Source organism: Sinocyclocheilus grahami, unplaced genomic scaffold (assembly GCF_001515645.1).
Source record: "Sinocyclocheilus grahami isolate Dianchi unplaced genomic scaffold, SAMN03320097.WGS_v1.1 scaffold447.1, whole genome shotgun sequence".
Taxonomy (NCBI): domain Eukaryota; kingdom Metazoa; phylum Chordata; class Actinopteri; order Cypriniformes; family Cyprinidae; genus Sinocyclocheilus; species Sinocyclocheilus grahami.
In genome coordinates, this window is record NW_015505626.1 from 342,684 (window position 1) to 369,237 (window position 26,554).

Below are 26,554 nucleotides of genomic sequence, written 5' to 3' on the forward strand. Positions count from 1 at the left end.
TTTCCTTACTTTAGCAAAGGAAAACCAGTCTCCTCTTTGCTTATATCGAAATCCTCAGACATTCTTCTTTACAACTCCTCATTTTGTACTTCTAATTAGTGACTGTTGTTTTGTTTTGATCTCTCCCCTGTGCTTCCGCGTTCGTCACTTCTGAGAGGTGCATGCACAAAGCTGACCTCCATACGTCATCCGCCCGGAACTACTTCCAGTGTACAACAGTGAGCGCAAGCTACATTAAAGTGATTATTACGTTTTGAATATGGATATTTTTCTTACAAAAACGCATCGATTCGCTACAGAAGGCCTTTGTTCACCCCCTGGAGCCGTGTGAGACACTTTTTTTTTAATGGATGGGCGCATTTTAATTAAGTGCTTTTGGACTGATGCATGCAACACCCGCTGAGTGCCATGAAATAGCTTGAAAGATCAAAGACCATTTTTAATATAACTCCCACTGGATTCGTCTGAAAGAAGAAAGTCTTTGTAAAGAAAGCAACTTTGCAGATATTGTTTATGCTCAAACAGCAACATTACATACTAACTAACATTTAAAAAGTGAAATCGCAATCAACCACCCCAAACATATCGAAGTTATAAATTCCAGTAAAAGTGCCACCACAGATAGAGTGTAAGTCTGTCGGAAATACTGACTGCATTCTATAGATTACATCACGCAGTCTGTCGTTCTACATCATGTTCATCAGCAACTGCATGCAATATAACATGACATACAGGTCTGGGTCCTTATCACACCTAATTAACATTTGCTGTTTGCATGCTGTGAATATTTTGTAGGCAAACTTGTCCAAGACTTAGAACCCTCAGAAACTTCACCAGTATGTGATGCAGCATCTGATAATCCTCACCTGGAAAATTACTTTAATGCCCTCGTAGAAGAAGCAGTCGACCAGCAGCACCGCACTGTCGAAAGGCATGACAGACAGGAAGAGTGTGAGAAACCAGGACAGAGAGATGGTGGAGATGACTCCCAAATCCTGCATGTGCTCGTACAAGAGCGGCAAACACTCGCGGGTCAGCTCCTCAAACACACCCTGATCCACCAGCGCTCCTGACACAGATCAGAAAACACTGGTGAGCAGAAAGTCACATCTGACTGGTTATGACTTTCTTTGTGTGTTTATATTTGCGTGACTGACCTACAACTCTAGTGTTGTAATAGTCGGGCAACATCCGCTCACACAGCGCCACAAGCAGCCAGAAGGCCTCCTCTTCAGTACAATACAACAACAACACGGACGTAACAATGTTCATCGCCTGGAGAGAGAGAGAGAGATGAAGCAGAACAATGTTGAACAGCAGCTCTCGTATGACTACTCCACAGACAGACACTGTGCCAGAGCACTGCTGGTCTCAAACCAGGAAGTACTCAAGTCTGAGACAATGCACTTATATAATGTACTTAACATGCACAGACTGCAAAACATCATCAATATGCAAGACAATAAATAAGTAAGCAAATAAAAAATTTACACAAAACTAGATTTCTCCCATTACAAAGAAAAAAAACCTACATTTCAAGTGACCTATGTGGCACACTGCAATGCAAGATTGGCTGACAAACACCATGTTCCTGTTTTTAATGTGCTGCAAAGAGTCTATTGGAAAGGATTCTCTGATTTATAAGGACAATAAGAGTTTTATTTATAATTACAGGTGTAAATTGATTACACCCTTCAAAAATATTGTTTGGTCAGTATAAAAGTAATAGAAGTCTATGGAAAGTCCCCACAATTCACAGAAACAAACGTGTGTGTGTGTATGTACCTGGCAGTATCCGATGCTGGGGTTTCTGTAAGCATAGGCAGTCAGGACGCGTCTCAGGGCAGCGATGCCTATCTCGTTCTGGAAGGCGTGATGTTCAGGCATGGAGCGGTGCAGGTCTCTCTCGATCTCCTCTGTCGCTAGAGTACATTTACCCATCGCCTGCTCAACCAAACTGCCATAGTAACCCGGGTGTGTGGCCATCTCATTCTGAGCTCCTGAAAAATGGGACAAATTAGAGGTTTTAAAAGTCATGTGATCGTAATGATGAGCAGAGCAGCTCTATAACAACAGCTGACAGTCTGTTTTTCTCTGACAGCATGTGAGATCTCACACTGCTGTGTAAACATGACGGTCAGACACAGAGGCAGCAGAAGTCAACACACAATTAATTATTATCACGTGAATAAGCATGATAATACTCATGTTAACTGTGCACAGTACGCAAATGTTCCTTAATGCACTGCATACCCAAAAGATGTACTGCGTATGTCAAAATGAGCAGGACATAAACAGTACACACAAAGCAGAATACTGCATCCCATAATGCAACATGTTCGACTTGGTTTTACTTGGTTCCTTCCAAATAAATAAATCCACTTACAATGTATCAAATGAACACTAATAAACTATTTTCTTGACAAATTAGATTAAAAGTGCAAAATTACAATATTTCATTTTGAATCAAAAAACTAAATCATGTGACTGGGATGTAGTACCATATATATATATATAAAACACACTAATAAAAATTACCTATCAAAATTACTCAAACTAAAAGAAAAATTATGTCATGTGGTCTTGGTGAGCAGCACCCCCTGGTGTTTGGAGTACTCATTACCTGAGAACAGCAGCCACAGTTCTCCTCTCAAACTCTCTGGTATCCCGTTCAGAACCAGCTCTCTGGTCTTAGACGTGCGGTACATACAAACTCCACGGCCAAACTCAAAGAAGTGGATGTTCCATGACTCCTCTTTCATCTTCTCTCTCGTCTGGAGGAGGAGAAAGAGGAAGGTCAAAACAAAACCAAGGAAACACAAGGCAACAATTTTGTTTGTGTTTTTTAGATTTCATTCCATTTCTGTGAAAATTTCAAATAATAATTTTTTTAATTTATTTTAGTTTTAGTTAAAGCTGCAGTCCGTAACTTTTTTTGTGTTCAAAATTTATATAATAACACCATGAATCCACCATGATTACACCATGAATCCATTTTCCAAACCGTGTTTTTGGCTTGTCCTGAATCACTACGGTACACCTATAATAAGTGTTTATATTCGGACTATTTAGACTGGTTCGGGTAGGTACCGCTGTGGAGTAGCCCAGTACCTGCTTGATTCGCCATAGACATAAACAGAGAGAAGTAGCTCCGGCTACAATGTTCTTCGGCAAGACGCATGCAGTTCTGTTTATTAAAACGCTAGAGCGCCAAAAGTTACGGACTGCAGCTTTAACAAAAATAAAGTTGGTTTGTGTCAGTAAGGTTTTTTTTTATTTGTACTTTTATTCAGCATGAATGCACTGAATTGATCAAAAGTGAAAATAAAGATATTTTAATAGTCCTTTTGTACTTTCTATTTATAAAAGAATCTTGCAGAAGCTTTTGAACTGTAGTGCATTTAAGTGCTAATTAGCTGGGTAATAAGCAGACACAATTATTTTAAAATCCTTTTACGCATACTTGTTTTAACCACTTCACATGAGGGCTGATGGACCTGAGAGGGGTGTGTCTCACCACTTTGGGCCCCAGCTCCTCAGGGACGTCAAGAGAAGTAGCTCCGGCTACAATGTTCTTCGGTATAAAGTTGGTTTGTGTCAGTAAGGTTTTTTTTTATTTGTACTTTTATTCAGCATGAATGCACTGAATTGATCAAAAGTGAAAATAAAGATATTTTAATAGTCCTTTTGTACTTTCTATTTATAAAAGAATCTTGCAGAAGCTTTTGAACTGTAGTGCATTTAAGTGCTAATTAGCTGGGTAATAAGCAGACACAATTATTTTAAAATCCTTTTACGCATACTTGTTTTAACCACTTCACATGAGGGCTGATGGACCTGAGAGGGGTGTGTCTCACCACTTTGGGCCCCAGCTCCTCAGGGACGTCCTGCTGGTAGATTTGCAGTAGGCCCTTCTTGGCAGTGGGCAGACTGGGGCTGTAGTGTTGGTTTTGGGGCATCTCTCCAAGCCCCAGGACAGGAGGGGACGGGGGCAGGGAGGGTGGCGTACTCGGGCTGGGATTCTCCTGGAAGCAATGACAAATGTGGAAATGAGTTATGCTTCAACGGCGCAAATGTCTTTAATCATGAATAAGTAAATACTCTAGTTAACAAGTTTAGGTTCAGTAAGATTTTTGTTTTTGAACTAAATTAATACTTTTATTCAGCAAGGATGCATTAAATTGATCAAAAGTGACAGTAAAGCCATTTATAATATTACAAAAGATTTCTATTTCAGATAAATGTTGTTCTTTTAAAGTTTCTATTCTATTCAAAAAATAAAAACAAACAGTTTCCAGAAAAATGTAAAGCAGCGCCACTGTTTTCAACGCTGATAATACTCAGAAATATTTCTCGAGCAGCAAATCATCATATTAGAATGATTTCTGAAGGATCATGTGACACTGAAGGAGTAAAGACCAATTTATACTTCTGCATCGAACCTACGCCGTAGCCTACGCATAGACGCACACCCTACGCCATAGCCTGACGTGCACCTCTCCAAAAATCTAACAGTGCGTCAATTCTACGTGGACCGCAAGCGCTATGATTGGTCTGCTAGAACACCTCCCTCCGTATGTACTTCCGAGTTTTGTGTGTTTTTATGTGCACTTTAATATATTTTAATGTTACCTTCTTAAATAAAAAAAAAACAAAGCAAAGAACAAGTGTCTTATCATTTATTATACTACATAGCATTATACATCAGTAGTTGTCCGCGACAAACAATGTTTATCTGCCGTGGTACAAGTCCTTGTGCAGATTGAAAGAATGCCATCTTCTCCTGTTCCGTTGTTGTCTCCTTTTTGTAGTTTTAAATAATGATTTAATATTTATTTGCCGCCGTCACGGCTATAACGCTTCTCCGACGAGCCACTTCCTCTTCGGCTTTTGCCGTGGTACTGCGGGTTACACCAGCAACATGCTCGTGGACACTGCAGACTAGCGGTTTGCATGTGTACTGCACGTCGACGTGGACAACGACGCAGAAGTATAAATGAAAACTGACGCATAGCCTACGGTGTAAAGGCTACGGCGTAGGTCTGACACAGAAGTATAAATCAGCCTTAACGATGCTGAAAATTCAGCTTTGATCACAGGAATAAATTACATTTTACAATGTATTCGCATAGAAAACAATTATTTTAAATTGTAGTAATATTTCACAATATTACAGTTTTTACTGTATTTTTTTATCAAATACATGCCATGGTGAGCAAAAAAGACTTCTAACAAAAACATTTTAAAAATCTTACCAACCCCAAACTTTTGATCGAGAGTGTATATAAAATGAAATACTATACTATTTTGATCAATTCTGACTCACGGATTGAGTGTTTAGGCCACATGGCCTGTCAGGCGTGCGCTGCAGGAAGTCAGAGATGCGCTGTACCAGGAAGTCACGGTCTTTGAGGTTGGCAAACAGGAAGGTCATCTTGTTTTTAGTGCTGATCGACAGTGGACTCGGCAAAACACTGCTGCTGTCCGCTTTCTCCACTATAGTCACCTACAGAGAAAGAATGAGAGAGGAAGTGTCCGTCAAGCTGTTGTAACTATATATGTGTGTGTGTGTATATATGTGTGTGTGTGTGTTAGTGCTGTCAAATATTAATCGCGATTAATCGCATCCAAAATAAAAGTTTTTGTTTACATAATGTGTGTGTACCATGTATATCTATTATGTATATATAAATACACACACATACAGTATATATTTTGAAAATATGTACATGTATTTACATATACATATATACATATATATATATATATATGTTCATAACGTTTATAATATATATATATAATTATATTTAATATATACAGGGTTCTTACACATTTTCCAAATTCAAATTCAAGCACTTTCAAGGTGCATTTTCAAGCTTTCACAGCACTTTAAACTGTGGTAAATTACATGTTTACACGCACGCACACACACACACACACACTTGAGTTTTTCACTTTAAATCAGATGTTATTGTGCCATTAAAAACCACCGGCCTGGATTGCATATAGCATTACATAATATAAATAGCCAACATACAGTATATAACTTATAAAATAAAAAAAAAGAAAGAATTTACAGGGTATCTGCAGGATTTTAAAATAATATTTAAGGCTTTTTACCCTGCACAAATACAATTAATACTGTATGAGCAGGATAGGGCAATGTCTATGGTAACATATTAAACCATAAAATTACTTCAAAAAACATGATTTGCAGTTTAAATACAGATTTTCACAAATAGAAAGAGTTGAATAAAGTGGCAAACCTCAAATTGACAAGCCTCAGCCTTAAAAATGTTTTTTTTTTTTAAATAAAGGAGGAACGAGTCAAAAGTATAAAGAATTTTCATTTTCAATAAGCCTGTCTGCTGTTTTTATTCAGAACAATAAGCTAATGTGCCTATGAGCCTTCAAAAATCAAAAAAATTTAGACAGTAAGTTGTGTGTGCTTTAAATTAAAATAATTCTTTATGCTTTTGACTACTCCCTTTTCTTTTCCTTAAAAATAGTTTAAAGGCTAAAATATGAGGTTCTGTCTGCCACTAGGTGGTGCTTTTGGAACGGCATGAACACAGCGGAACTGACCATGGGCATGAATATAGCTTAACTGACCATGGGCATTTTTGCTTACCTTTTACACGGCTTGAAAGCACAGACTCTCCCATAAAAAAAGCAGATTTTACAGGAGACTTTACATTATTTTAACTATAATTTGTGTTTGTCGTTTTCAAGCCAACGCTGACTGAAGCAGCAACCTCCTGACATATGTGTTTATCTCCCGCTCTTCTCCATCAGAGGGAGCGCGTCAATACAGACAGACAGATCACACTACAGCCACATGCGCGAGTCGAGTCAATGTTGGAGCAGAGCTGTTTTCATTTTATGCAAAAAGCATTTTGTCTAGAAAGTAAACTAACATTATTCAGTAATAAAGTATATTATTATAAAACCAATGCAATTACAATTTCAAGCACTTTATCCAAAATTCAAGCACTTTCAAACCTTGAAAACACTGTTAAAATTCATTTTCAAGGATTTCAAGCAACCGTACAAACCCTGTAAATAATTTTTTTTCTGAAATATATGCATGCATGTGTGTATTTATATATACATAATAAATATACACAGTACACACACACACACACATATTATATAAACAAAAACTTTTATTTTGGATGTGATTAATCGTTTGACAGCACTAGTGTGTGTACGTTTACCTCTCTCAATGGAATGATAAGTTGACACAGATCTTCCTCTCGACTGGCAAAGCAGATGTAGTTGTTAGAAACAAACATCTGACCGACAACATGCATCTTAGCGAACGGCGTCCAGAGTGTACAGTCGGTGTGTCCATCCAAACGTTCGTCCTGTGTGAGCCGGAACAGCGCTCTGTACCGCTCGTTTTTTGCACGTGCATCCAAGTCCCTGAAACATGAGAAAACACAAAATTGCAAAATAAAACCAGACAATTCTGACATACAGGGCACTCGGTTTACACAATGAAATTTAAGACTCATCTGTGAGCGGTCTGCTCACCTCTTGAGCGCAGAGACGTTTTTCAGGGTCTTGCAGGGTTTGGGGAGCGAGCGGTCGGCGGCGAAGCTCTCGTTGTCCAGCAGCTGTCTCATGGCGATGTTGGCCAGCTGCTCCATCAGTTTGAAGGTCTCGTTGATGTTGAGGAACATAGAGAAGAAGTGCTCTGTGTCGCGTGTACTCACGCGGATGCTCTCGGGGAAAACCAGCGTGGCGTTCTTGTCCAACTGCGTGACATCTGTCCACTGCACCACCAGCGAAACTACAGTCACAGGAATGAAAATAAAGATGAAAAAGATTTGAAAAACAAGTAAGGGGAAGAACAGATTTCATTAGGCATGGTGGAAGAAAAGCAGCATGCACTAACACTAACTAAAGAACACTTAATTCAATATGAAACAGAGCCCTTTTCACAGAGCATTTAAATGACACCACTGGGGGAAGTCGTGGCCTAATGGTTAGAGAGTCAGACTTGTAACCCAAGGTTGTGGGTTCGAGTCTCGTACCTGCAGGAATTGTAGGTGGGGGGGAGTGAATGTACAGCGTTCTCTTCCACCTTCAGTACCACGACTGAGGTGCCCTTGAGCAAGGCACCAAACCCCCACCAAACCAAAAAGCCACGGTGTGTGTGTGTGTTCACTGCTGTGTGTGTGCACTTTGGATGGGATAATGCAGAGCACTAATTCCGAGTATGGGTCACCATACTTGGCCACATGTCACGTCACTCAACAGCTACCTGAAATACTTAATTCTGACTGGTCAGTCCTGGCATACATATTAGATAATATCATATTAGATACTGTGGTTGAAATTATCATATCTAATATGATAGTATCTAATATGATATTAAATATATGATAACTGTTTAATCCTGTTAACCTTAATATACACACTATCGATCAAAAGTTTGGGGTTGGTAAGATTTTTTTTTAAACGTTTTTGAAATAAGTCTTATTTGCTCACCATAGCTGTATGTATTTTATAAAAATACAGTAAAAATAGTAATACTGTTGTTGGATTACAAATGTAAGAATCTGTTTAAAATATGCTGATACTATATTCTGACATAGCATCACATGAAAAACTAAAGTGAAGTACATTGTATTTAGCATTTAAGGTAAATTACATCAGACAAATGATTATCTTAAACAAAGTGTAGCAAGAGGTTCCTGTCTGTTCCGGTTTCTCTTATTGTTAATCAAATTAACCAAATTACTGAGAAAGTCACCTTTTGTTTGTAATGGCTCTTGGTGCCTCTGCCCCAGTCTTTGAGTAGTTATGCTGATTGGATTAGCACCTATGCATTTGCATGACACTGTTATGCTGATGAGATCAGGGCTGGAGAAATTCCGGTAACGGGCTGATTCCTGTATTGCATTTGCATGCTTTGTTTAGATTGTCGCCACCTCTACTGAATGAATCCCGCCCCCTTAAAATGTATATAAACTCTACTGTGCTGAGCTATAGTCAGACTTGGATGACTGCAGTGACGCACAGCGAGTCCTCAATAAAGAGTGACTTCTGTATGAAAGATATCCCAACGTCTCCTGGTTTCTGCTTCGACGAGGAAAAAGTTTCCTACACTGTTAAATATTACTACAAATTAAAATAACTGTTTTCTATGTGAATACATTGTAAAAAGTAATTCATTGCAGTGATCAAAGCTGAATTTTCAGCATCATTACTGCAGTCTTCAGTGTCACAGGACCTTTCAGAAATTGTTCTAACATGCTAATATCTATTATGATTTGCTGCTCGAAAAACATTTTTGATTATTATCAGTGTTGAAAACAGTCTTTTTTTACATTTATTTCTAAAAATCATCAAAAATATGACGCTGTTTGTTTGGGTTCTAGATGCGTTCCAATTTCTGTTTTTGTCCAAATTTACTTCCACTGTATATTTTGCAGTATGCATCAAGTATGCGTGTATCTCACCCTCTTTTCCCAGCAGGAAGGAGTAGAAGCAGATGTGATTTATGGACAGGTAGATCCAGCCCTGCCGCGGGACTCTGCCCTTCCAGTAGCTGCAGGGGTAATAGTTCACCAGCTTCTCTTCCTCCGGCATTCCAAACAACTTCCGCATCTTCAGCTCGGCTTCACGGAACTTCCCAGGATCCTCGTCCTCCTGAGGTTTGCCACTTTTATTCTCTTCAGCGATGATGCCCTGCAATGAACAAGTTGAAGTTTGGGGTCGGTAAGGATATTTCTGCTCACCAATCCTGCATTTATATGACTCAAAATACAGTATAAACAGTAATAATGTGAAACATTATCATAATTTAAAATGATTTATCATTTACATACTGGTAAAAAATGTATAGCCTGAATGCACTGTAAGTCGCTTTGGATAAAAGCATCTGCTAAATGCATACATTATTATTATTATTAAAATAACTGTTTTCTATTTGAATATATTTTAAAATGTAATTTATTTCTGTGATCAAAGCTGAATTTTCAGCATCATTACTCAAGTCTGTGTGTCACATGATCCTTCAGAAATCATTCTAATACGCTGATTTGCTGCTCAAGAAACATTTCTGTTATCAATGTTGAAAAATGTAGAGTGACAGTCTCACATTCTTTACATTAAAAAAAGCAAGTACAACCAGTATTCCGATTTCTAATCATGATTATTTCCTTTTTTTAACATAAAAATGTAAAACTAGCAACCAACAAAAAGTGAGAGAAAGCTGTGTTACTTATTCAGAGAAACATTTAGACCTCGACTAAGATTTGAGGAGGAACCATAATTCACTATCTGTGAGGAAATTACTTAATCCTAATTGAATGGCTTCAATACATGTCTTTACTTTGACAAATAAAACTAAAATCACACCTGTATTTTGCCCTTGACGAAGGTGGTGATATCATCGTCGTTGTCAAAGATGGACAGAGTCTGCAGTAGGTTTGTCTCGAGCCACTCCCAGTGTTCAGTGATCTCCTTACGAGACGAGCCTGAGACACACATCCATCAGAATTAACGGTGTCACAGCCTTTAATACAGTGGGTACGGAAAGTATTCAGACCCCCTTAAATTTTTCACTCTTTGTTATATTGCAGCTGTTCACGCAAAGAAAGAAGGTGTAACTTTGACTCTCGCTGTAGTATTGTTGCTGCCGCCGTCATGTCGTGGAGACGCTGTGTGTTTCGTTGGGAAAGCGAAACTACTTTGTTTGGTCTTCCAAAAGAGGACACAACTATCAGTGGTTAAGTAGTATTTACAACACTGTTCCAGAACAGTTCAAACCAAATATTCAGATGTGCACAATGCATTTTACGGAGGATGAGGACTGTTTCCTGGGATAGCAGCAGCCGGTGTTCCAGTGAATTCAGTTCCCCTCTTTCCCCTTCGGCGCGCATGCGGACCACATTCTATGATGCTGACAAATAATGCTGACTCACAGCCTGTAAGTACGTTTTCATATTTAAAGAATTTGTCACTGATGATTCAAATGCGAGTTTTGAGGAGTGTAGAGTAGCGCTTATTGTTTGTCGTTTCTCCGATCACAAATGCAGACATGGTTTTATGTTTATGTGGCGCGATGCAACACAACTCGTAAAAAGACAATTTAAGTCATTATAATCAGTAATTATGTCCCCACTGGATGCAACAAATGCCTCATTTATAATGGGTTTTCATGTTTTTGCCTCGTCGCTCCGGGACACGGCATCACAGTATGGCAAGGGTCGTAACATTTCCGTCACATGCTTGAGGTACTCGGCCAATCACAATACACTGGATAGCTGGCCAATCAGAGCACACCTTGCTTTTCAAACCGAGGAGATTTGTAAAAATCGACCCATTTCAGAAAGGCGGGGCATAGAGGAGAAACAATAATGTACAGTATGTGGAAAATAATGTGTTTTTTGAACCTTAAACCGCATAAACACATTTCATTACACCAAATACACAAAATAATGTTCTTTTTAGCAACATGATATGAACCCTTTAACTGTGATGAACATATTTTCTGAAATATAAGTCACGTTTTTTATTCATCTGAAACGTGCTGTGACCTAATAGTCCAAAGAGACTCACATAATGCAATTAACCTCAAGCAAGCAAAACATGCGCAACGTGCGTACACTTTTGTATTGGTACAGAACTAGAGAGACACGTATAGACTAGCGCATTTCACACAGGCTGCTATTTTCACTTTCACCATAAAGTCGTGTATGCTTGACATTTAAAATGTTGTTTATAGTGAATGTCCCTATTTTCTAAATTTATGATTTAGTTTTAATTCAAATGATGCATGTACCATTTGAGCGAACTGCAATCAAGATCATACAACAGAAGTGCGCTCTCTCTCTCCCCCCTTACCATTAAGTAGTAAGTTTATTAACTTGTGGATTGTTTTATTTACTTGCTTTTTTTTACTTGCTCTCGACAAGCTTGCACATCTGTACCGCATCAAGCTCAAACCACTCATCTTATCAGCTCGCACACATCAGCTATATAGGCATGTATACTGAATGTTTAACATTATATTAATTGCATACATATACTTCGTAGACATCCTTAATCTCTAACTCCATCCTGCTGTCTGTTGTCTGTGTTTCTTTGTCTGGACATGGCACTGTTCACACGCTGTGTGGAATCAGCGTTTGGTATCTTGGCTTTTTTATGAGTACGAGTACAGGAGCGCAGTATCGGGTCCTAAAAAACTAATAAACTTATAAAAACCAATACAAATCTCAGAACAAAACAAAATGACCAAAACTATAACTAAAATTAAAAACAAAATTTTAAATATACAGGCAAATTCTAATTTAAAATATTAACAAAAACTATAATAGTATATTGATACTAAAATAACACTGTTTCCATCTGTGCTACTATTTTAAATGGTTTCATATGCATTGCATCTTGCTTCTGTCAGTGTCTCATATGTGTTGTGCTTTAAACTGCATTTTTATTGAATGTAAATGCAAATTTATGGAATGAATGTAGTGTATTTTGCGAGGAAATTAACTAATAATCTTCCTTCTTTATTATATAAATGCGTCATTAAAAATGTATATATATTATAAAACCGATCTGAGATTTACTGAAATCACATGACTTTGGCAATTCGATATGCACTCTGAACTTCTGGTTCGAAACTAAAGATTTGCTAAAGGTTTCTAAGCTTCACAAAGCAGTGTTTTCAAAAGCATCCATTACAAATTTTAACCAACCCATATAACTCTATAAGTAAGAACACTAAGAAATTAACAATTAATATTAAAGGCACAATATGTAAGTTTTCGCAGCTAGAGGGCACGTATTCAAAACAAACAAAGAAGCAAAAGCATAGCTAAATGACGCCATGACTGAGTGTGGAATCATGGGAGTTGTCGTCTTCATCCCCACAGCCGATGCTTGTTCATGGATGAGCTAATGTATTAAAGATTTATCAACGTCGTAGTATGAAGCATGGTGAGGCTGAAAGCCGTCGAAGCAAAACGAGGCCGTTGAACGAACGTGACACCACGGCTCGAAAGCAGCGGAGCTTTTTATTGTGCCACAGTCAAACGCATCCACTCCTACAGGGGTAAAGCAGCGCTGTTTTATCATACTAGTTACATTTGAAAGTTCTGTTATAATGCTACTCTGTGCGGTCATCACCTGTCTAATAAAACACATAACATATTAAAGCATCTTTGGTGTTTCCATGTTTTCTACAAAGCAAAACCGGAAATCGAGGGTGTATGACGTCATTGGCAGGCGACGCAATGACCAGGGACGAGTAGGGCTGCGCAAAAAAATTTTATGCGATTTTCATGCGCATCTCGTCAGTAAAGCCGTTCCTGTGATTATTAGTAAATCTCCAGCACGTGCGTTCAGATGGAGCAGCATTTACTACACAGAGCCGTAGTTCACTGACAAGCTACACAAAATCGCGTTCATAATCGGCAATGAATCGCTTGCGATTTTGAACACGATTTTGCGTAGCTTGTCAGTGAACTATCTCGCATTCGATTTTTTGCACAGCCCTAGGGACGAGCCACTATTTAAAGCTGCAGTCCGTGGCCGTTTCTCAATATGCATTCTTGTCTGTACTTGTGTTCTTGTGAAACGTCATCAGTCGTCGCCCAAGTACTGTTCCAATTCAAAGTTCACATCTAGCCAAGTACAGTTCAAAAGTTCGGATGTGTTCTTGCTCCGCCCGTTTTAAGGATGCATCCAGAGGTGACTTGTGCGAACTTGAGGCAGCCAGGTATCCCAGAATGCATTTCGCACCAACCAGCGAGTGTTAATGGCGGAGGAGAAAACCTACATAATTTTCAAAATATTATTTTGAAATATGTTATTGTTATTGTGTCATGAAATGCAGTTCTAAAGAGTATTTCAGGCGAGAATGTAGTTGTTTAAAACTCAAATCTGCGGTTTATTTATAGAGATAGCGCCTATTTGAAAATGTGCTTCGCCGATTTCGGAGACGTGAGCTCCAGGCGATCAGCGGGTGCTCAGTGCTCATGTATCCCGATGAAAGAAGCTTAACCTCGGCTAGTCCTTCTGACATTTGCCGCTGGCTCTGATGTCTCTGTAGTGGTTAAACATGAGGTAAAATTTGTTTTGGGTAACTCTAACAGGCAATCTTTAGTCTCATGAATCTATTATTTCTTCCAGGTCATATCGTTTTGGCTGAGCACAAAGTTATGTTTCATAAATTATTTATTAATCGTAATACAACGCTGACTTTGTTGCATATATTTGACGGAAATTTTTTCTTTTTTCTCTATTTCCTATTACATACAGTGGTGGGAAAAAGTGTTGGCCCCCTTCCTGATTTCTTATTTTTTTGCATGTTTGTCACACTTTAATGTTTCAGATCATCAAACACATTTAAATATTAGTAAAAGATAACACAAGTGAACAGTGCACATGTTACCTAAACCACATATTAATATGTTTTATATTTTTTTAAATGAAAACGAAATGAGGGTTGTGTTTTATATTTTGAAGAAAACGACAAGGCAGTGGTGTTTGATATCATTTTGTTTTATTGTAATGCGTGTACGCGTTGCATGAACCACATTTTTGTGAGCCTATTAATATTTTAAATGAAACAAAGGAGTCAATGCTGTTTGATATAATATTTAGTTTCACTGTAATGTATGTACGTTCCCTGAACTACATTTTTGTGGCTATTAATATGTTTTAAAAAAATTTTTTTATTTAAAGATTTATTTTTGGCATTTTATGCCTTTTATTTAGATAGGACAGTAGGTCATCAGGAAGAGAAGTGGGTGAGAGAGAGAGGGGGGGGAAAGGTCCACGAGCCGGGATCAGGAAGCGAAGTGGGTGAGAGAGAGAGGGGGGGGAAAGGTCCACGAGCCGGGACTCGAACTCGGGACGCCCGAAGCGCAAAGGCACTACATGTCGGCGCGCTGCCCACGACGCCATTGGCATCGACGGCTATTAATATGTTTAAATGAAAACGAAAAGAGGCAGCAGTGTTTGATATCATATTTCGTCGTATTGTAAATGCATACAGTGAGGATAACCGGAGTAGCCAAGACGAGCTGAGTGACGTTATCAAGTGCTCGAATTTGCAAAGTCCGAACTACCAATGACACAAGTCCGAACTTTGTGTACTTGGTATTGAGAAACGTCATGTAAGTTTTGCCTCTTTATCGCCATCTCTGTTTGAAAACCTGCAATTGCAGCTGTGTGCGGAATTATCTAGCTTGCAAGGGTTGTGCGGCGGCTCGGCTCCAGCGCGGATGAATCTAATGTTTTGAGGAGTATGTGTGGCGGTCAGTCACCGCACCGGTGTGGATATTTACTGTACTTCGCAATCACAGATTCTAGCCTATGTCTTGGAATATATGACCCAAATAAGAATTTTCACTGGATACTGTCATCTGAACAAAAAAGTAACAAGTCTGCCACATTTGTTCTGACCAACTGAAAAGAAAAGCAATACAATAAGTTCCGCTACCAATGGTGATTTAATCTAAATTAGTTCATATCACATCAAACCGTGCAAATTATTATTATTGTTAAACTTTATTCTGAAATTGTTAATGTTAAAGGGGTCATATGATGTTGCTAAAAAAAAATATTTTGTGTATTTGCTGTGATGAAATGTGTTTATGCGGTTTAAGTTTCAAAAAACACATTATTTTCCACATACTGTACATTATTTTTTCTCCTCTATGCTACGCCTTTCTGAAACGCGTCGATTTTTACAAAGCTCATCGGTCTGAAAAGCGAGGTGTGCTCTGATTTGCCAGCTATCCAGTGCGTTGTGATTGGCCGAATTCCTCAAGCGTGTGACGGAAATGTTACGCCCCTTACCGTACTGTGATGCCATGTCCCGGCGCGACGAGACAAAACCAATAAAAATCATTATAAACAAGGCATTTGTTGCATCCAGTGGGGACATAATTACTGATTATAATGACTTATACGGTCTTTTTACGCATTGTGTTGCACTGCGCCGCGTAAACATAAAACCATGTCTGCATTTGTGATCGGAGAAATTACGATTACACTGCTCAAAACTCGTGTCTGAATCATCAGTAGCAAATCCTTTAAATATGAAAATATACTTACAGGCTGTGAGTCAGAACAGCCGGCTCAGGAATCAGGAACCAGGATCAGGAAACAGTCCTCCATAAAATGTGCTGCACACATCTGAATATTTGGGTAGAACTGTTCTGGAAAAGTGTTGTAAATACTACTTAACCACTGATTTCACTGACGTAGACATGTGGGGGTGTGTTAGAACGAGGCGTTTTAGGAGGGCGTGGACAAGTCTTAACTTTTATAAAGAATATCTCTTTGGGTTTGAGACTTTAGTCTTTGCAACTTTACAGATCTTATCTATTCACGAACAGCTTGTAACACTCCAAAGAGAAAGGAAAACTTGAAACAACTTTAACAACATCAGCATTGCGTGACTATGAGTATAGTGTATATAAGCAAGTAGATTTCAATTTCTGTACAGTCTAACCTCTAATTGTCATACCACTCGAATTTCATATTAAGAAATTATTTTAACCCAAAAAAGCAAATTATGCTCCCTTCGAACTGGTTGTCTTTAAAATACAAATCTTTTGTAATCCCAGGCTATCTGTAATCAGAAGCACATTTAAAACTGGAATATAATTTAATTTCATTCACATGTGTTTCATAAACACATGATCCTTTCTGGATTAGAATCCGCCATCAAAATGATACATTTAATTATTCCGGCTGCTGTGAGAAAAGGCTATAAACGATCGGCCACCTGCAGGATCCTCACATGCGATAGCCTAGTAGCCGGGACAACTTCTTTATGTTTACAGACGTGACGTAATGATGCAGCGGTACCTTCCTGTACAACTCAAATTAGAAAACATTATTATAAGCCGTTGTGAACCGGGCTAAAGTAAGGCGATAGTTTCGAACACTGGCTGGTTACGTACTTGCTCAAATATTGATTTCGTATCATTTTTAACCAAAAAAAGTAAAAAATTTCCCTGGATTTAAACATTCTTTGAAACACCTGGGATAATGCAAGTACACAATTCAGCAAAATATATAACACTGTTCTAGTGATTTTTGGACATTTTAATAAAAAAATCTTACATATTGTGCCTTTAATATACTTATAAATATACATAATAATATTATTTATTGTATGTAATGATTATATTTAAACAAAATAATATTACATTATATAATATTATATATTAAGTAAGCACCAACTAATAAGTCAGTTTAAAACTAAAATTATGCAGTTGTTGCTTTTTCTGCATAATAAGCATGTGGGCACATCCCTATTTTGTGTACATTTAGCACCCGGATATCAAGTGATTTTCTACAGACTTTAAATACTGACCACAAGCAATATTCCAGAAGATCTGTGACTCTCCCGTCTGGTGCAGGATCCTGTACGGAGCCACACGAGCACTTGAGTCCAGCACCACATCCAACGTACCCACCAGCAAACCTGAGAGACAAACATAAAGAGAGAAAAGTTCACAGGTCATATCTACATGCAGTATGAACAGTGTTGGGTGTAATATATTACAAGTAATGCAAGTTACGTAATCAGATTACTTTTTTCAAGTAACTAGTAAAGTAACGCATTACTTTTAGATTAGTTTTTCAAATAAGTAACGGAAGTTACTTTTTTTTTTTTTTCAATTTATTGATTGACAGCTCTCAGAGAAAACAAAACGTTTTAGTCAATAACAGGCGTCAGAGCGCAGTGGTTTCCTTCAGTTCTCATTGCTGAGACACACATATTTATCCAGATAAACACTCGTGTGTGAGAGAGGAATTTAAGACATGGCATGCCATTTGTCACACACATCTTGACTTCCTCCTACAGGGGTCACATGATCAGTTAATGTGTGATTCTGATGGACACATAAACACTAACTGGCTTCTTCAAAAGGGAAAAAGCTTTGTTGCGATGCGTAATGCGTTGAACATTGCACAAGCCTGACTTTAACACCAGTACGCATTACAAGTAATGCGAGTTATGTAATCAGATTACTTTTTTCAAGTAACTAGTAAAGTAACGCATTACTTTTTAATTTACAAGAAAATATCTGAGCTACTGTTTCAAAAAAGTTATGCCAGTTACTTTGTTTTCACGTTTATTGACTGACAGCTCTCCTGTCCCCATATTGGGAGAAATCGGGAGTACAGAGGAGTTGTGTGCGCTGTGTGAACATGATGTTACTGTAGTTCTAGACTAAATGTGAACGTGCATTAATTCATCCCACTCACAAAAAAAACAGATTTAGTATTCATCAAAATGAATTAAAACAGTGAAATGCAAACTCAGAATATGACGCAAATCTGCAATAATTAAATATGTTAAATAACACAGATGTATCTAATCCCATTTTATTAACCAATATCTTTGCTGCTGACCTTTGATGATCCAGTTCAACCGTACTAATAAGAAAAATGACTTTAGAGAACTAACAATTGTGCTTCATTGTTTTTTTTTATTGCTGAAGAGTGTTGAACCTTCTTCTCCTGTGTTCTAGTGTACAGACGTGAATTTACTTCAGCCTGAGTGTCTGTTTGTTTTTAGGAGCTAAGGAAACGCACATGAATATCTTTCTCAGGAGGGAATAAGAAGTTAGCATATTGTGACACAACACAAACACAAGCCAAGCAAAGGCTTTGCTCCCATTAAACTCAAGATATAGATTTAACGTTAGCTATAACACTATAGTTAAATGTTAAATTTATCATTTCAACCATCTGTATTTATTACTGTATTTCTTAAAACAACATTAAACCATACACGTATAAATATACTTAAATATAACACATAAAGCATGTATAAACTTACATTTCATAAACATGTCCGATATAAATAAACATGACGCAAACACAGGCAGCATCAATGAAGAGATGCGACCAAAACAAATCCACCTAAAGATTATTCCACACGTTATAATGAATCGCCAGCGAGTATAACCGCGTTGATAAACTCTCCTTCATTATGCATGTGTGATCTGTCATGCATACGAGCCCCGACGGTTTATATTTGGGTAATATCTCGTACCCGTGATGCCTCCTCCGCGCCCGTGTCCCTTCCTCCTCTGCAGGATGAAATAGGGATTCGCTCGCTCGCTCACCCACAGCGCGTTGGCCATTAACACCTCCTCCGGGGTAATCCACATGGCTTCACAGGCGCTTTCACTCTGTAGATGCGGCGAATGTGTGAGTTTTGATCATGCCAGAATGGACGGGACTCAGCCGATGTTTGTTTGCATGAGCCGCCCAACTCACTGCGGGCGAAACCAGCCACCGTGGAGCCAAAATGGCCTCCTGAGCCAGTGGAACTTCAAAATAAAAGTCTTTAGCACCATCGATAATAAAACTATTAGTAGTAGTATTAGCATTAGTAGTATTGTTATTATATCGTATTTATACAAGTGTGCTCTGCAAATATATTTGATAAATCTGTCAATATATTTGAGCTTGTGTTCCACAGCAGCATTAAAATGCGTAGATTTGTTTTATTATTACATGTTTTTGCATTGAGAGATGTCCCTTTTTCTGACGGTATTCTATCTGTCCTGTTTGGCAGATAATCAGTTGCTTGCTCTCAATTGTTGTATTCAGAAGTTTACGAACTTGAATCTGGGGCCCCTCAGTGCAAGTACACTTAAAAATGTTAAAGTAAAATTGTTTTTTTATTTGTATTTTTTAGTTTCGGTTAATATGTTATTTTATTATTTTAATTAATGTGTTTGACATCAATAAACACTTATATAATCAGTCTCGTTCTGCTTTGTACAGTCTGTTGGGAGCTGAACAGACAGACCTGCTTTTCACAATAAATCCAATCTCTATAGATTTTTTTGAATAGTATTTACTGTAGGGCTATACAAATAAATATGATTTGAGTTGAATATGTTTCTTTTCAGATTTGTACATTATTTTAACAGCAGAATATTTAATTATTTTCACTAAGAGTTAATCAGTAAATGCAGAGTATTTATGCATGCAATGCACATTTATGTCCACGTTGTGGCACTATAATACGCTAAAACAGTGATTCAAATGAAAATGGTCTCAACTGGGATTTGAAGGGTATAAAGATATTAAAGGTGGGGTAAGCGATTTTTCAAAAACGCTTTAGAAAACAGATTCGGGCCGAAGCAGCTAGGAATACAGCTTGGGTGAACCCGAAATAAAATTAACAATGAATAAAATAAAATATGAATAGAGACGGGACTATCATCCATGGCGGTATGTGCCTACGGTGTGGAATACTCCAAAAATTCCAAAGAAGAAGAAGAAGAAGAAGATTCGGGCCGAATAGCAAAACAAACTTTTAGCCAATCAGCAGTAAGGGGCATGTTCCGCAAAAAAAATCGAGAGAAGAAGAAGTAAGGGGCATGTCTATTCATGACGTGGAGGAGAGAGCATTCAGTACATTGGACGGACATTAGTGAGCCAAGCGACAGAAAGATAGAGATGGCGGATAAAAAACAAAAGAGGAAAACGTCTTAAGGCAATAAAGAAGAAGAAAAAAGAAGGCTTAAGGCAAGAAGTAGGACCCATCTGGAAAGCGCTGGAGAGAACTCAAGGAGCGGAAGGCCTGCGATCAGACGCCGAGGTTGCTTTGTTTCTTCTCGATAGGTGAGTAGTTTGTAGAGTAGTAGAACGTGTTTGTTTTGGTGATTTCAAATGTCAACATTGGCTACCAGAAATCCCTTACCCCACCTTTAAATTGTATATGATATAATGATAAATAAATTATATGTACTTAAAAGAACATCATGGCATTACCATCTGTACTAGTTACCTTTCTATCAAACAATCAGGAGACTCCCTCAAACATGTGTGTGTGTGTGTGTGTGTGTGTGTGTGTGTGTGTGTGTGTGTTATGGGGTGCTGTGTGTACATTAATGAGGAAAAAAAATGAACTTAAATGATTTTAGCAAATGGCTGCAATATAACAAAGAGTGAAAAATTGAAGGGGGTCTGAATACTTTCCGTACCCACTGTATATACACATATACATACTTCTTTATAAAATGTAATATACAAATCTAAATCTGTAGGCTATATTGCATGAATGAATTAATTAATGAATCACCCAATTTTCCCCACACAATTTAGTCCTGAATTTATGCATTTATTCCTTTTTTTAGGCATTTTCTATAATCATTTATTAGACTTAATAATTTCTACATTTCCAAAGTATATGCATTTTTGTATAAAACAGACAAACAAATTCATTCAACAAAACATTCATTTTTTCAGGCCATTAAATATTACACAAATTTCACTCATAATATCATGCATTGTAGCATGTTTTTACTTGTATAGAAAATACCTGAATTATCTTCAAAGTGAAGAATATATGAAAATAAAAACTTTAAATTCTATTTTGATTTTTTTTTTTTTAATTATGCCTCAGATATCAAAGATACATGAGCTCCCTGTAAACATTTTCTCCTTCACTGACACCTGTAATGATCTCCGTGTTCAGACTGAAGCACCAGAAACACCAGATTAAGAGCTCTCCTCCAGGCTTCAGACTTCAAAGTCATGTTATCATACACACCAGCTCCATCTGCATCCGCGATATGGCTTCTCCATCTTTATAAAGTCTCATCTGATGTGCAATAGCCATCCAAGCCTCTGCTTTAGACCCCACCGACCTGCTGTTCATCATCAAAGTGGAGACATAATCCATCCAGGCTTCAGCCATCAGCTCCAGCACCACACCTTCCTGTGGGTTTTCCATCTCTGTCTGTTTAGATTGATGAAGCTGCTGGATGCAAAGGAGTTCGGTGGTTCCTGCGCCATGCAGCAACTTCCCATCTGCGAGAGCTTGGTGCAACAGATGAGCGCAACTCCAAAACTGATCCTCCAAGCTTTGCAGTTTAGCAGATACAGAGCTGCTTATGACCGCCATGACCCGAGACGTGCTTGCAGTCACAATGCTGACCGTGACGAAATCCTTTTTTCCACTGAAATCTCTCTATTGACTGACTGCAACTCCCTGTCCCACGCAGTTCTCGTCAATCTGTGTGACGTACGAAATCGGAACAGCATCTGTGCATGTGCTGAAGTCCTTCAAAACGCTGCTATTAACACCTTCAATAACCAGGACGTTTGTACCAAGAACTCGATCTTTGAGTTTCACGCCAGCCATGCCGCTCACAAGCACAACATCTATGCTGAATTGATGCAGTTTTCTTAATGCATCCTCAATCCAACGCTCTTCCAGACTCACGCCAGACATGTTAGCGCGATTCGTGATGTGCATGGCATTCCCAGGTCTGTTAAAACCCACGTGGCGATACTTCTCACACAAATCGCCATTCACCAAAGCGATATTTAATGCCTGACCCTGAAGTCGTCGAACCACAGAGGCCTGTTCGACTGAGAGCAACTTGACAAAGCCATGAAACTCCTCAGAAAGGCCTGGAATGAGGCACGTGACCAGTTTTTGAATATCCAAAGATCTGTTTTGTGCATTTTCTGTGTTTTTGGATTGCAACTTGCGTGCTTTTAAAACTAAACGCATGGAGGAGTCGCATCGGTGGCTGATGGCTTGCGCTATGTGAGTTACGTCATTCAGAGCTGTTTGTGTGTTTTAAAGTGTCTGCTGTGTTTGAGTGTCAACCTGAGATTCTGAGAGTGTTTAACATCCATGTGCTGCCTCTTCGTGTCCTGAATCTCTGATTTAAGTGCTGAGGTAGGTTTGCGGTCCTTTAGTTTCTGGCGAGAAACATCTTCCACACTTACAGCCGATTGTTTGCATACCTCCAAACACACCTCCAGTCCTTTCCTCATGGCTGTTTTGATATCCAACACAGTTATTCCTCTGTATAGACACTCTAATGCAACTCTACTCCAGACTCCAGCCAGAAACACCAGCGCGGCAGTCCCGGAGTGGAAGAGCTTCTGCTGGGCCTGTACCGTCTGCAGCAGCAGCTGTCCAACTGAGCCGTCCAGCTTGATACATTCAAGCAGACGTGAACAGGAGCAAACCAACATCGCATCCCCGGCGTCTTCATCCTGGATAAACTTGGGCCGTTTGTTGGGACCCAGAAAGTCATGTGTGGAGGCAGCTATGACCTCTAACTGCTGGAGTCCGATGTGGCGGCGCTGAGCGACAGTGGCACTTCCACACATCTATGAATAAGGAATAACGAGATGCTGGTTAGTTCATATTTACAAATGTTATTTAGCTGTGTGTTCTGATAGGATTGCACTGCAGGCAAAAGGGGAAAAAAACAAAGCTAAACACAAATAATAAAATGCAATTAACCTTATAAAAACAACATTTTAATTACTCAATTAATCAACATTTAATTTTTTTACATTTAAAATACTCAGGGTTTTTTTCCCCAAGATATGTAGTGCTTAATTTATTTTTTGTATTAATTCACTCATTTTTGGGAGATTTTTGTAATGCTTTATTAGACTTAATCATATGTACATTATTCATTTACATGTATTTTTATTTTCTAGAATATATTTTTATTATATATTAATTAATATATTTATATATTCTTATTTAACATTTTCAATTTTTCCATTTATTGCACAAAATGGTGTAAATATTCAGGATAGCACACATATTGTACTATTAATTTAATTAATTATCATTAATTATTTATTATTTAGATGTGTGTTGAAATAAGGTTGTTGGCAGAAGGAAAAACAAGGCTAAATGCAATAAATAATAAAATGCATACATATGCATACTTACATATTTAGCTTAGCGAAATAAATATAAAATTTTTAAATCAGAAAATGTCTGCAATATCTTCCAATCAAACTCAACAGTATTTTCCCAAATTCATCTGTTACTTGGATTAAAAGTTTATTTTGAACATTGTGTTGTGTGATGAATTATTGGCTGCCAAGAGCATGAAATCTTCAAAAATGAAATTTTCTATTGTAATTTTGGTATAGTTTTGAGTCTCTACTAGATGTTCAATGTAAACCATATTAAGAAAAACAGATTTCTGATGGTTTTAAGATACTGTACAGTGAAATACTGTACTACATCTGACACTGAGAAAATGTATAGTCAAGTTGCATTTATATTACACTTCATACAATTTAGATTTTTTTTCTAATAAACGAAAATAATAAAATAAACAGGTAATGGACAGGAAAATAACAGTTTTAATGTTGCAAACATTTATAAAAATTTCAGCTGTAAAATGTTATTATTAAGCTCAATTCATTTTTTTTCAAGTTTTTGTGTTCATCTGTCAGTGTCAGTACAGTAAGATAAATAGTCTAATATTTGTCTTCTTAGCCCTTATTTAATATTTAATCAAATGGATGATGTGGATGCTGCACACACTTTTCACATAGATTATTGCATTTAGATTAAATGCATAAACTATGCATAAATGAAGTTGTCAAAAACATCAAATGCTGCTATATTAGATAAAATGAGTAAACCGACTTAAGTATATTTCTGTGTGACATAATGGTTGACCACTATGTCACATAGAAATATTATTTTAAAGGGGTCATATGATGTTGCTAAAAAGAACAGTATTTTGTGTATATCGACTCGAGGTTATGCAGTTTTATTGGCAAATTAGCTTCTCTTGTATTTTATGCAGGCAAAACAAAGCATTCAACTGTGTGGGTATCATTTTGGATCAAATTTCAACTCAAATTCGAGTCATATATAGCCTACTAACCCTATCGTATACAATGTCCTAATCAAACCGAAGCTACAAACCTTCACCGCTGCGCTGAGCTGCATTGTTTACGTGGTGAGGCCATATTCTGAAATGCGCATGCGCACCGCACTACAACACGCTTGCTAATGGCTCGTTGCTAAGAGACGGATGCCAAACGAAACAAACTGTCAATTACTCTAACAAACCCGCCCACTCATATTTTATTGGTAGAATACATCCTAGACAGAAAGGCTGCACCTGCTATTGGATCAATCTGCTGTCAGTCAGTCAGAAGCCACGCCCATCCAAACGCGCTGAAGAAAACCAACGACATATTATTTGACAGCATTTCCTACTCTTGTTTACTAACATTTCACGCAAGCTGCAAAGCTGTGGTTTGATTCTCTTAAAACTTTCGAGATGGTAAGTATAGATTAAGTTACTTTTAAAACTTTGTGAATTAATTCACGTTAGCAGAAACTAAATAAGAGTATATATAGATGCTCGTTAGCCTAAACTGTTAGCTTGTTGGCGTTATTGTTATGGAAACCAGCAGACAGCCATTAGCTTCTTTTGTTGAAACACTTTCAGTGCGGTAACATAGAAACTGTTATCCTTTACAGTAATTGTGTTTGCTTGAATCTAATTAATTAAACCGACGTTTTGTAAATCTGCGTATGTGATTATGAAACTAATCCAGCTCTTAAAATCTCCCACCAAATACAGATTAGCCTGTGAATAATTTATGTAAATGCGATTTAATTAAGTAACATTTATTTATCCTTGCATGAGAGGAAGATTGCTGTTAATGAACACCAGTGCAAAATAAGACGATATATATATATATATGGGTAGTTGACAAATAGACAGTAAAAAATGCTTTTTTGTAAAATACCTTTTTTGAAAAAGAAATGCATATATTTATGAAGTGTTAAGTCTGATCTTTGAGAAAATATAAAGGTTCACTAACTTTGTCAACTCTTTCACTGCTTTTTTTTTTTTTTTTTACCATTTTTACCTAACTGTACCATACATTTGTCCTATGGTGTGACAGTAAAAATGCAGAAAGAAAAACTCTTAATAATACATAAATAGCATGAGAGAGAATTATCTTCATTGTTGGACACTTTCATATAGCGCTATTTATTTAATATGAAATGTTGGACAATTTCAAGACAAACTTTGCTGTCATCCGTTCAAAACCGCAGAAAATTATACCTTTTAAAGGGGTCATATGACGTTGCTAAAAAGAACATTATTTTGTGTATTTGGTGTAAAGAAATGTGTTTATGCGGTTTAAAGTTCAAAAAACACATTATTCTCCACATACTGTACATTATTGTTTCTCATCTATGCCCCGCCTTTCTGAAACGCGTCGATTTTTACAAAGCTCATCGTTCTGAAAAAGCGAGGTCTGCTGTGATTGGCCAGCTATCCAGTGCGTTGTGATTGGCCGAATGCCTCAAGCGTGTGACGGAACTGTTACGCCCCTCACATACTGTTGATGCCGTGTCCCGGCCGGAGCGACGAGACAAAAACATTAAAACCCATTACAAACGGCATTACTGATTATAATGACTTATACTGTCTTTTTACACGTTGCGTTGCATTGCATCGCGACGCGTAAACATAAAACTATGTCTGCATTTGTGATAAGAGAAATGACAAACAACTAGTGCTACTCTACACTGCCCAAAACTCGCGTTTGAATCATCAGCTTAGCGTGCGGGCTGGACTCCGCTTCGTCCACGGTGAAAGTTGATGTATTCCCTCAGCGACCAGCACGGATCAGCTCTTCAGCTCTAGAAGCGCATATCGTCCTCTTTTGGAAGACCAAACAAAGTAGTTTTGCTTTCACAACGAAACACACAGCGTCTTCACGACATGGCGGCGGC

At 37.9% G+C, this 26,554-nt stretch overlaps 2 protein-coding genes and 1 pseudogene across 2 annotated transcripts in view; 1 reads left to right on the top strand and 2 right to left on the bottom strand.

The window, feature by feature from the left end:
• LOC107552326 (TBC1 domain family member 9B) overlaps window positions 1-19,289 on the bottom strand; it is a gene marked incomplete at its 3' end in the record, with an annotated part of 30,971 nt that extends 11,682 nt beyond the window's left edge. The window contains exons 1-12 of the mRNA XM_016234187.1: window positions 19,046-19,289; window positions 17,354-17,464; window positions 10,372-10,490; window positions 9,471-9,699; window positions 7,537-7,795; window positions 7,218-7,425; window positions 5,327-5,506; window positions 3,858-4,025; window positions 2,624-2,774; window positions 1,786-2,000; window positions 1,158-1,275; window positions 867-1,069 (exon numbers count right to left, since the gene is read on the bottom strand). Of these exons, the coding sequence (XP_016089673.1) occupies window positions 867-1,069; window positions 1,158-1,275; window positions 1,786-2,000; window positions 2,624-2,774; window positions 3,858-4,025; window positions 5,327-5,506; window positions 7,218-7,425; window positions 7,537-7,795; window positions 9,471-9,699; window positions 10,372-10,490; window positions 17,354-17,464; window positions 19,046-19,163 (2,079 nt within the window). The remainder of the gene's footprint in view (window positions 1-866; window positions 1,070-1,157; window positions 1,276-1,785; window positions 2,001-2,623; window positions 2,775-3,857; window positions 4,026-5,326; window positions 5,507-7,217; window positions 7,426-7,536; window positions 7,796-9,470; window positions 9,700-10,371; window positions 10,491-17,353; window positions 17,465-19,045) is intronic.
• Window positions 19,290-21,418: 2,129 nt separating this feature from the next.
• On the bottom strand, window positions 21,419-24,770 carry LOC107552335 (Bardet-Biedl syndrome 12 protein-like; annotated as a pseudogene).
• A 135-nt stretch (window positions 24,771-24,905) lies between these two features.
• LOC107552336 (caltractin-like) overlaps window positions 24,906-26,554 on the top strand; it is a 16,202-nt gene continuing 14,553 nt past the window's right edge. The window contains exon 1 of the mRNA XM_016234194.1: window positions 24,906-25,082. Within this exon, the coding sequence (XP_016089680.1) occupies window positions 25,080-25,082 (3 nt within the window). The 5' untranslated portion in view covers window positions 24,906-25,079. The remainder of the gene's footprint in view (window positions 25,083-26,554) is intronic.